At 39.8% G+C, this 12,198-nt stretch overlaps 1 protein-coding gene across 1 annotated transcript; it reads right to left on the bottom strand.

The window, feature by feature from the left end:
- Positions 1-846: 846 nt before the first annotated feature.
- Positions 847-12,105, bottom strand: LOC114558335 (putative helicase mov-10-B.2). The gene is made up of 23 exons (XM_028582269.1): positions 11,036-12,105; positions 10,830-10,932; positions 9,353-9,534; positions 8,595-8,691; positions 8,318-8,459; positions 7,926-8,178; positions 7,709-7,822; positions 6,037-6,220; positions 5,537-5,679; positions 5,268-5,444; positions 4,772-4,884; positions 4,422-4,618; positions 4,078-4,175; positions 3,789-3,886; positions 3,598-3,696; positions 3,390-3,492; positions 3,185-3,302; positions 2,401-2,592; positions 2,181-2,252; positions 1,959-2,084; positions 1,797-1,885; positions 1,564-1,676; positions 847-1,460 (listed from the first exon to the last, which is right to left on the bottom strand). Exons 1-23 carry the CDS (start codon positions 11,173-11,175, stop codon positions 1,399-1,401), a joined length of 3,015 nt encoding a protein of 1,004 aa, XP_028438070.1. The 5' UTR covers positions 11,176-12,105; the 3' UTR covers positions 847-1,398.
- Between the last annotated feature and the right edge of the window lie 93 nt (positions 12,106-12,198).

Here is a 12,198-nt window from a genome sequence, read left to right as displayed (position 1 = left end):
TTTATTTTGTAAATCAAAACTAAATCTTGCAAAATGTTTTTATAAATGCATTTACAATCATAGTCGTATACTATATATTTGTATACCTTTACCATAAGCAGAAGACTTGTTTTGAAATAGCTTTTATTTTTCAGAAAATGCAAAACATAAAAATAGACAAACATTTTTAAATTGGTTAATCATTTAAAAACCTGCATTGTGTAATGGTGATTTCAAAATAAGTGAATACATAGACAAACAGTACAAATGTAGAGCTGTAACTATTCAAACTTTTGCTGTACAATTAATTGTCTCAGAAATAATTGCGATTAACAATATAATTGTCTCAGTCAAATTTAAAAATATGTATTTTTTTAAATAAATGAAAGTTTTGGATGAATTCCAGGATACATCTATTGGCATATCTAAACAAAATCAACGATTACCAGTCATAAGCCTTAAGACCTTAGCTAATGTTAGCAATTAATTGCGGTTAAACAAAGACACTGTGATTATGTAGAACATTTGACAATTCTGTAATAACTGTTACAGGCCTACGACACATACAACTTCATGAGTCTGAAAGAGCATCGATTCTAGGAAATAACCCTGAGACGTTTTTGGTTGGTGAAATTATTTTGGAGTGATTTTGGAAACCCCTGGACTAAAGTGGCTTTGTCTCCATGAGCACCACCGCCTCATCTTGATCTGGCTATACCTTTTGGAAGCGAGTGAAAGAAAGACATGTAAAAACACGTCTCCCAATGTATTTCATAAATAATAGACCTATTACATACAAAAGGAAAAGGGCCAATTCAGGATCAGTTTAGAATCCTTTCAAATTCTCTCCATCTGTTAAATGACTGACTGTGGCTGACTTGTTTTTTTGTCTTGAGTATCAGCCACAAAATACAACTTCGAAAAAAAAGTTTTTCCTCCTGCTTCCTTTTAACTGGCTAACGTACTACTCACTGGGAAAGTGAAAATGCATGCTGTAAATCGTTTCATCTGATTATGCAGAGAATTGGACAGGCATTAAGAATGACTATATAGAGATGGCCAATCTTATTGCTGATGGTCTTGTTTGCTTAAAATTGAAGCTTCAAGTCTCCAAATCATTAGCGGTGATTTTAACTAGGTACAAGGAGCGTTTGCAGCTGTTTGAAGCCAAGTGGTGTAAGTGCAGTCCACTGAGGTAGCTGGAGAGAAACTGTCTGCTCTTAACATGAATCAGCTCCCTGTGCTTTGTGGTCTTTGGTCAAGTTTATATATACAGTAGCTCACATTAAAAATACAATAACATCACATGGAAAGGTGCCATTAAGCCCTTTTTTATGAGAATTTAAATACCAATTTAGAGACCTTGTCTTAAAACCTCGATGCAAATATGAATCCGGATGGAAGCTAGTGTTCATTCCCTCACAGGTCGCTCCTCCACTCGGGGTCCAGGTGCTGCTGAACGGCGCTCTCTGCAGTCTCCACTGGCATGAAAAGATTCACAGAAAGAAAACAAGGTGGACAATTTTAACAAATAAATCATTTTGAGGGGGATACTGATGAAAATAAAAAATGCGTGTCTGTCACCTTGAACGTTAATGTTGATGTAGAGGAGAGAGAGTCTCTCCACCACGTCCTCGTCCTCCTCTACGTGCTCGTAACCATCGTAGCCTCCTTCATCTCGGCAGTACTGGATGAACCTGTAGATAAGCAGGGAGGGTGAGAATAATGTTATCAGGGACTGATCTCTTGAATTTAAATGTAAATGTGAATATATGTATGCTGACAGCAGTAATCTGAAGCAGCCATATGACACATACCGGGCCCAGGTAGGATCTGTGTTCAGCACCCTGGGGTTTCCCACCACGATCAGCAGGGCTTTAGCTCGAGTCACAGCCACATTGAATCTCTGGACAAGAAAAGAGCGTGTCAGAATCATGTTTAGTGTGTATATGCACAGTGCATGTGCAGGTGTTGTATACCTTCTCGTTCTTGACAAAGCCAAGGTTGAACTGTTTGTCTATCTCTACGTAATTGGGGCTGCTCCGAACTGTAGACACCATGATCACTCTCCTCTCCTGACCCTGGAACTCCTCCACTGAACCAACCTGAGACACACACACACAGACACACACACAAACATTTATATGTATACACACTTTAGACACTGATTCTTACTTACTGTAAGTTAATTATTTTGTTACCTTTAGGGTGTTTATGTCCTTAAATTTGAAGTCTTTCCCAACTTTTTCAAGGGCCTTACGGATTTTCTGCACCTGTGTGACACAGAGAAAAAAACAGCTTCAGCTTTTTATCTAATTACGACTTTCCACTTCAACGTTTGTTCATTTGTACTTGGCCTAAAGTAATCTGCAACATAAAGAAGCTACATTGTTGTATTCTGTGTGTTGAATTCATTTGGACCTGTTTCCTGTAGGGGGCGATGATGCCTATGTCTCTGGGTGAGATGGTAGCCAGGCCTCTCTTGCCGTGTGTCTGCAGCAGTTTCTTCACATAGTCCATCAGTACCTCCACCTCTGCTATGTTAAAGAATGATGGACTGCTAGCCTCACGCTCGTCTACACCGGTCACGCCTTTGAAGATCACCGGGAAGCCCTGAGAGGTATGTGAAGTATATTTTATTATATAAATTCTTAAGAAAATGATTAAAATCAAGATGTTAAATGCACTGTCCTTCAATGAAAATCCTTTATGAAAAAGGTGAAAACCGCACCTGAAAGTGAGTATTAGTTCGAAGTTAGAACAAATATTTTCTTTATCTCTTAGTCTGCCAGTTATTTTCTCTTTAGTTTTGATTGTTTAGTCTATGGCATAGACTAGGAAATAGTTGAAAAAACTGCCCAACATAATTTCTTATAACCCAAGTTCTCATCTTCAAATTGCTTCCCCCCCCACCACCAACTAACTGTTAAAAACCAAATTCAACTTAAATTGACATAATACAAAGAAAATCCTCAAATTCTTAATGTAGAGAATGCATTTTGCTAAAAAAATGTTTCAACTAAAAATTGAAATAAAACTCACTGTTTCAGCTCTAGAATGAGAATAAAATGGCTCCATTATATATTAAATGACAAAGGTGTAATTAAATCTTGAGTTGAAGACGTATCGTTGGTCATTTTGAATGCTTGATCAGTTTGCACATGCACTGTAGAGTATTAGCGTGTGCTAAAAGAATAAGCATTACCTCCTTCTTAAGGTATTCCCATCTGCAGTAGGAGTTGCGTAACATTTCATCTGCGCAACACTGCAGCTCTTCGTCATAGAAGAGCTCGTTGGGAACCTTGAGAATGGCAGGATGGGACCTGAAAAGGATAAACAAAATCAAATCAATCAAAATCAAACACATGATTTCTGTAAAGAGTGACTTATAACCACCTCTAGTACCACACCTGTAGTTGCGCAGCAGTTTGGTGACAAAGCGATTGTTGAACACACCTTCGTCCTTCTGATACAGAGCAAAATCATTCATCATGCGCTCCAACAGGGACACTCCTGCAGACAGCAGAGCCTTTTAAGAACTCCAGAACTAGGTATCCTCATTTATCCAAACTACAGTGTTATAAACAGGACAGTGTATATGGGTGAGTGTGTACTCACCCATGCCGTATTTCAGCGCAAAAGGGGATCTGAGAATGGGTCCGAGCTGCTTGGGGTCTCCAGCCAGAACCACCTGACCAGACTCTGCATTGAGCAGCCCTTTGTCCCACGGATCAATCAAAAAATCAACCAACACATAAAACAAGTTCAACACAATTACAGAAACCACACTGCTGTTTGTTTATCTTTACCTGCCAATGGGACTAAACATTCGGTCTCCACAGCGTGTCCTGCCTCGTCCACAAAAATGTGAGTGAAATGACCATCAGGAATGTCTCCTGAGACGAACCTGCAGAGATCAGAGAGTGCACGCATGGTGGAAAACTTTCTCCCACAGAACAGTAGACTAGAACAAGTTGACTGTTAGTATTTTGGATGGCAGAGAATATAAACAGGATGAGAAAAACTGAAATATGCAGTGAAATGCAACTTTTTTTATTATGGTGTCATGCAGGTGAGCAAAGGTCAGTCATTCACTACCTTCCAGCGGTTAACAGGGTGGTGACCATGATTCTATACCCCATCAGCCTCTCTTTAGCAGGAAATAGGTAACAGTCCCCTACCAGGTTAGAGCATGCCTGTAAAAAGACCACAATGTCTATGTACACAAACCTGGAGTCTAGAAAAAGACTTAGGGAATACAACTGTATCAAATGCATAAAGCACCAGAAAGTGCAGCAATATTGTTCTGTCGTATAGAGACACAGCTATGCATCATGTGACTAATTGAATGAGAGTGTGAATGGATGTCAGTTACTTTCTGTATCAAAGAAATGCTTCACATGGAAAAACATACGCCACACATCAAACGCACCAGCACTGACCTTTAGTTTTTCAGGGACATGTTCTGGGTCTCGGCTGCTGGCGTACATGCGAAACACTTCATGCTCGTCCACGTGTTCCAGAATCTTCATGCAGAGCAGATCAGCAGCGCTGTTGGAGGGAGCACAGGCCAGGATGTGGCAGGAGGCCTGGGTCTTCTCTATCTGCTTGATCGCCTCCACCAGAGTCACAGTTTTGCCTCAACAGACAAATAACCATCAAAATGAAGTCAAGTGCATTGAATGTATTGTTTTGTGGGCAGCTTACAGGATAACAGATCAAACTTAAATCGCTTAAACAGTGCAGCTCTATTGAAGACCAAGGAAAAGTAATATGCTGGTACTTGCTATACCTGTTCCAGGTGGGCCAAACACCAGGTAAGGGGCAGGTTTGGATGAGCCAGCTACAATGTGTTGTACGGCCTGATACTGCTCCGGGTTTTTCTCCAGCTTTGAATCAAACAGCCTGTTGACAGGAAGATAGAGGAACAGAGGTATGACGTCAGAGCTGAGTAACAGCGAGAGTAAGCCGCCATGTTTAAATGCACAGTGGATCACATACTCTGACTAGGTAACACAAGGTTTTGGGCCAGCACTGTTAGCATAACACTGTCTATCTTTTAAAGCTTCTTCCACGTGCATTAAGGTGAATGGGCACGAGGGTTGGTTGGACACGTTTGCACAGCCATTTCTTCTATACTGGCATGGATTTTGAGTAGTTTCTAGTGTGATCATATGTTTCATTCATACAGTATGTAGAGGGAGGGAAACCACAGACATTGGTGCTGTAAAATAGCCAGCTAGCACATTGTACAAGATAAATACAGTCTAAATGCTAGCGTGCCTAACCTGAGTTGAGGAAGCTCAGGTTGCTGAGAGGAGTCGGCAGGTGCGGCAGGGAACAACACCTCTCCCAGTCTGAATGTAGATGCCAGCTCTGCTGCTCTGTGCTGAACGCGCACAGTCAGGCGGTTGACAGTAAACTCAACATTGAACTTCATGTTATCTACAAAGCGATCCAGCAATCTGTAAACAGATTCACAAACTATGTGAATGAGTAAAATAAATCAATACTTTCACTTATTGTATGTATGTTACGGTAACGTCTTTGATCTTACTTTGAGCTGAAGCCGAGTTTGACGCTGTCCAGCTGCACACTGTGGACGTAGCCGCGGTACTTCTCCCCTTTTTCTCCTGCAGGATAGGCCAGCAGTGAATCCCCTCGTAGCACAGACGGGCGGTTCTCAGACACACCAGGTACCTGGCAGGTGAATGAGAACAAGAAAAGGCATGAATATGCAGATTAATGCAAGATATCATTTGTCTTTTTATTGTATTGTTTTCTTATCATAATGCATATGACAACCTGGCCTCAGGAATGTGTGATTACCATAGAAATATAATGGATCCATTATTTCTATGGTGATTACACTTTTGCCAGTTAACTGCACATCCACTGAAGGAGACCAGAGCCAGTATATAGGTGTATAACCTACACAACCACGTCGCATTACTAATGCTTGCTTTATATGGCTAAAACTACTTTGCTGTAATTTATATGCATTATTATGATATGTACTAGTCTGTTTTATCCGTGAATCGCCGAGCACATATTAACCTTCAGAATGAGAAGTTTCTTGTTGACCCGATCTCTGACCATGACGGCGTGTTCTTCTTTTTCACTGTTGGGGATGTTGTATCTCTTGATGTCGACCTCCATCTGAAGCTCCTCAAGATACAGCAGCAGCTGAAACCTCTCGGAGTAGTTCTCCCAGCTCAGGGGACTTTCCAGCAAAGCCCTTCTAAACAGACCAAAGGAAAAGAAACTAATTGTATGGCAGTGTATATATAATGGTTGTTGTGTTATATCTATGATCAGGGCGATAGTGGACATACACGGCACAGGACTGTGACACCGAACACCAGGGTTCACATCCTGAATCTATGGTTGGGTTTCAGCAACAAAACCACTTTAGATAAATAAATAAATAGATAGGATCTTTATTGTCATTGCCTTACACAACAAAACTTAGTTGGAGCAATCCAATTTGCAACATTAAAATACAATATAAAATATATGCTCACACCCACAAACCTCACTCATGACCACATACACATTACCCATACTATAAATACTCTAGTATGCTGATATAAATAAATACTCAAATATAATAATAGAAATATAGGAAGCAATGAATAAAAATGTTTTTGTCATTAATGCATAAAGTCCATCATTGCATTAGGCCTGGGGTGACAATTGGGGCACTCAGTCTGCCTGAGGGGAGGGTGGTGAAGAAGGGGTTTCCGGGGTGACGGGTTGCTTGTGAGGAGACTGCTTGAGTGGATGTCGCACAGGTTTGGCTGGGGGGAACCGACTCCCTCATCCTCCTAGTTGTCCGCAGCAGTGCAGCTAGAATACCACACAGTACAGCAATATGGTAAAATGCTTTCAACTGTGCAGCGGTAGAAACTATTCAGCAGTGTCTGGGGAAGCCTGTTTCATCTCAGGGTCCTCAGGAAGAACCGTCTCTACTGGGCTCTCCTGATGATGCAGGTGGTGTTCAGACTCGAGGTCACGTCCTCCGTGATGTAGACTGGGACCAGACCAGGAACTTGAAGCTGGTGACCCTCTCCACCTCCGCTCCATTTATGCAAAGGCAATTGTGGGGTGTTTTTTGTTGTTGTTGCTTTTCCTGAAGTCAATAATGATTTCTTTTGTTTTTGTGTTGATGATGAGGTGGTTGTTGTGTTTGCAACCAGGTTGTCAGTGTCCGGACCTCTCATTTTTGTCAATTATTAGTCCCACTATGGTTGTGTCATCTGCAAATTTAATGAGAATGTTGGAATTGTGGGATAGGTGCAGTCATGTGTGAACAGAGAGTAGAGGGCTGGGCCTTGGGGTGCTGAGAGTGATGGTGGAGGAGCAGTGGTGGCCAAACCTGACGTGCTGGGGTCTGTTAGTGAGAAAGTCCTTAATCCAATGACAGAGAAGGGCTCCGAGGCCCAGTGTTTGCAGTGTGATTGGGTTGATGGTGTTGTGTCTTAGGTTAAGGTAAGAGAAAGAGCTTGTTTTTGGTTGAATGTTAATAATCAAGTTGTGTCTCATATTCAAGTCAATGCAAAGACCACAAAATTTCCCTAACCAGTGTCTTAACATAATAATTTGTTTCATAAAGTGATAGTCCCGATGAGCAGATATTGAATTGCAATATTGGCCATTTTGGTGGAAATCCTATAAATATTTACCTATAGGTGGAAATGAAATTATATAAAAATTATACAGAATTTACCTTCTATCGCAGAAGTAAGTAGACTGCTTCAGTGACTGGATGAGCTGGTTCATGTATGCTGGTACTCGATACTGTTTTAGCTCAATCACATTTTGTAGCTGCATTATTGACAGCCTGGTAAGAGGGGAGAATATGGTTAAGGTTGGAGACATACAGTACATCATTTCAATTTTACATTTGCTGTATATTTAACAGTGTGTTGAGTAAACACTGATACCCTTCAGGTCGTTGTCCATCCACAATCGTGAAATTAGCGTCAGGCGTCCAGGCAGGGAGGGAGCGGGGTTTGTAGGGCGCTATAGGTGCCAGCTCCAGTCCCAAGGCAGTTATACACTGAGCCTCAATGAAGCGCACAATGTGGAAAGCAGCGGAGGAGGGCTGCAGGTCTGGTTTGAATTCAAAGGCCAGTGTAGCTGGATAGAAACCAACCAAACTGCAGCGGATGTGAACCTGGATTTCATAGCTGTCACCTGAGCGTAGGACAAAACAGGTGACGTTTAGTATAATCATATTGGTTTGTTGTGTGCATAAATTTTTTTCTCTCAGTGGTGCAAAATATGGCATCATAAATTCAAATGAAAGTATACTTGTTTGTGATGTCTGCATTACCTGGCTGCAGACACAGAGGGTTTTTCTTGGTCACGTTGTGCTCATCCTTTAGAATAATGTCCCTGAGCCAGTGCAGTGGGGTGTAGTAGGTGAAATACACAGGTTCTTTTCCAGTGTTTTCCACATTCAGATTTACCACGCACTGTTCAAAAAACAAAACAGATATACATAGTAGAGTCTTAAAGTATCACCACGACAAACAATGGCTTTATGTGTTTTCAGCAGATGATTATCATGAGACCATCATGAGAACGCTGCAGTTTCATAACATTAATACCTCACATGTGTCTTCAACGCGCAAGCAAAGTTTCCCGTTCTCAAACTGATGTTTGGAATCAATGCAGATGCCATGTTTGTCAGAGATGAACTGAGCCCTGTGGGGGCACAAAGAGCAGCTGATGATACACCGTATTAAAAGGCAGAGGAGTGGTGTGTTACTTCACAGAGCCTAATTTCAAATGTACTCTTAGGAGAATTAATAAAGGCAGAAGAGAAGGTGAATGCAGGGCCAGTGACAGAAGTTGATGAAAGAAAAGCATTTGACGAGAAGCTGTATATATAATATATATTGTATAAAATAATAATAACTTTGTGGACTGCTGTTATTAGCTTGCTACTATCCTAGCTCCTGCAGTTTATGCTTACAACCCTACCCATGCTATTTTCATATGCCATCTGCTTGAGTACATTAAGCCTGTTGTTGTGGGTCTGGATTTTAAAGAGGACCATTTATTTGTTGATTGAGACTTTTAAATAAGTTTTGCTTCATTTTTATAAAGCAATAACACACTTCAGTTTTCTCTTGTATTGAATTGCCTACAAAAATCATTGAACATGTTTGATTTGAGAGGATTGCGGTGTAGAAAGAAATAGTAGAGGATGTCAAAAAAATAATAAAAGAACAGTACAGACAAGCAGCTCTTTCAGCACACTAGTGATGACAAGCAGAGGTAAAAACAAACACGCTCACAGAAAAGGCTTTTGGGGGCGTGATTATCAAAAGAGGAGTGTCATGTCAATATTTGGGCCTGTTACTTGTCTGTCTTCAGTCTGTTCATCAGAAGACTGGCCAGTTTCCTCCGGGCGCGGACTCCCGTCTCTGCCTGATCTCCTGAGGTGAAGGTCTGAACTGTCCCGGGACCGGCCGCTCCACTCTGGACTGGTTCTGGCCGACTGCTCCTTGGTGAGTGCCACTGGTCCATAAAAAGAGCTGTTACCTGTGCAGAGGATCGCTTCATGTCAATTTTGTCTTCGGATGGAACATTGAGTGTCCTCCATTATGATTTTAGTAGCGGACATAATGGTATCCTTAGGCCATATAAATATTATATATATATATATATATATATATATATATATATATATATATATATATATATATATATATATATATATATATATATATATATATATATAATGCTTTGAACAGAGATATCTTTACACCAGCCGTACATGCCCTAAATTTACGTAAGAAACTATTGGCTTGTGCATACATCATGCGACATTGCCTGTAAATATCTTCATCATCTGTCATTTTATCAGTGATAAAATGACCAAGGTATTTCACCTTATCACAGACACTAAGACACTATATATATATATATATATAAAATATATATATATATAAATGCAAATAAATGTGACAGCAAACTTTCTTTTCTTTCTGTCTCAAGACATTCAAAAGGGCTTTTTCTTAGACCAGAAGCTCTGTTTCTAAGAAAATGACACCGCCCTGCTGTAACACAAACAGTGATTTTGTTATCGGGGCTTATGAGGCAAAACCCTTGCTTTATTGACACATCGATGATGTCGGTTTCAAACACTAAAGCCCTTGAAAACTTGGCTTCAAATATTTCATATATTTCAATAACATTAAATAATAATTAAATATTAAATAAATATCAGATCCACTAGAATAATGTTGTTTTCGAACCAAGATTTGAAAAAGATAGATTTGTGTTTGTACTTTACATTGTAACACTGACCTGGGTGCAAAGTGACAACACTGTTGCATGTGACCTACTATTTAGAGTGCTCAGATGTGTGATTGACTTTGACCCATAATTTAGACCAGTTACACTATTAGTAATATAATTAAGTGGTTTTAAATTATATTATAATACTGCATACTGTATTTTACAGTGTGCCACCAACTTAAACCAAAACCAAAGCATGAGCCGGATAATATAAAATAAAACAATTTTGTATTTCCACTTTATCTGAACACAGCTAGAAAAATGCTATTGCTAGGGTAAATTGACTTTAAACAAAGTGATAACAAATATACATATATAATAAGGCTATTATTATTAACTGTAATTGTTGTGAAAAAGTATGCCATCAAGGGTAAAATACAGTGTCATTAAAGTGACACTGATCTTGATTAAACAGCTGATGACAGCTAAAGATTGCACACTGACTCTCCATTATCATTTCAAAAGCTGTAAATGAAATTGTAAATTGTAAGTTATAGGATTTATAGGTGCCTAAAATGTAAAGCGGAAGTGCATACCGTGGAGTTGAAGCGAATAGTGTCTTTTCGTCTAGTTATTTTGTTGGACACCTTCAAGGCATGAAGGATTGAACCGAAGTTTGGATCTTTGGTTCCTGGATTTCTAAAATAAAAAAAACACAAAAACATTTAATTCCGGAAAAATAAAAGCTCTCAAACTTACACACAGATCTCTCATAATATCCCCATAACATAGAACAACGCACCTGCTCCTGAACTCATTGTTGTAAATGTCTCTTAGTTCCAATCTGTCTGTAATGGATGCTCGATCACTCTCCTTTAGAAACTCAAAGAATTCGACTCCAATTTGGCAGCGTATACCTATAGATAACATCTTTCTAACCATGATCGGAAATTGATTCGATCAAACAAATATGTTCAAACAAGAAAACGTCCGGGTTATTGGCCTGACTGAGTATGGATACAATATATCCAAAGAGGTTATAATATATCGCTCAGGTTGTACGGTTCCCTTTCTATCCCCGGACAGTTCACACGGGCGGTGTTTCTCGTTTTATGGCGCTGCAACACGGTTTGATGGAGCTGCAACACGGAGGCGGTCCACCTCCGATGGCTAAACCAGGTGCACCCACACAGCCTGCCAGTCCGGGGAAACGAAACCTAACGAGTTGATGCCGTAAGGCCACATAAGCAAAGCGAAACTGCAAAAACATCGGATCACAAGAGAGCTATAAAAACATTTGTTTTAATGAGTAAGCCAGCGAACAGATCAGCAATAATAACTTCCGGTTTTATTTTACGTGACTAGTTATTTTAGCCTGTATAATGTCCTCCGTTAAGTCTGTAAACAAACATCAGATGTGCATTACTATTACATTATTGCTGCCTACTGATACTACTACTACTAATAATAATAATAATAACATTAACCCACATGGTCTTCGAATTATGGATGAAAGGTTCGAATGTTTTCCACATAACATCACAATATAAGAGAAGGTTAAGACATAACTTATAGCAGTTTATATTGTCTGTTTACACATTTATGCAGTACTTATGTTTCGGCATGGTCCCAAACAACAGTCCTATAGTGATCTGTCATGGAAAGGGAAAAATCTGTTCTTATCTAGTGATGAGAGTTGGTAATCAATACCCCAAAACGCAACTTATACATCTTCAATAGTTCTTTTTTCATTCTTACAGTTTCTTTTTTTAAGTTGCCATGTTGTCAATGTCAAATAGTGCAAAGTAGTGTAAAGCACAACCTATAAGCTACAGTTCTTTCTTCAACACATCTGGAATACTGGCCAACAAGACATCACAGATAAATCCTGCAAACAGCAACGATCGAGATAAGAAGAACCCCTTTTCTCCTACACCATCACAAAAAGCAGACCGCTGACCTAAA

This window comes from Perca flavescens, chromosome 7 (genome assembly GCF_004354835.1).
Source record: "Perca flavescens isolate YP-PL-M2 chromosome 7, PFLA_1.0, whole genome shotgun sequence".
Taxonomy (NCBI): Eukaryota; Metazoa; Chordata; class Actinopteri; order Perciformes; family Percidae; genus Perca; species Perca flavescens.
Note: the sequence above shows the minus strand (reverse complement) of the source record. Positions and strands in the feature narration are given on the sequence as shown.

Coding starts and splice junctions, on each gene's coding strand:
- LOC114558335 (XM_028582269.1), bottom strand. CDS start 11,175: ATGGTTAGAAAGATGTTATCTATAGGTATACGCTGCCAAATTGGAGTC. Junction 8,179..8,317: donor CCCTCTGTGTCTGCAGCCAG/GTAATGCAGACA, acceptor TCCTACGCTCAG/GTGACAGCTATGAAATCCAG. Junction 4,885..5,267: donor CCTGAGCTTCCTCAACTCAG/GTTAGGCACGCT, acceptor TCCTGTCAACAG/GCTGTTTGATTCAAAGCTGG.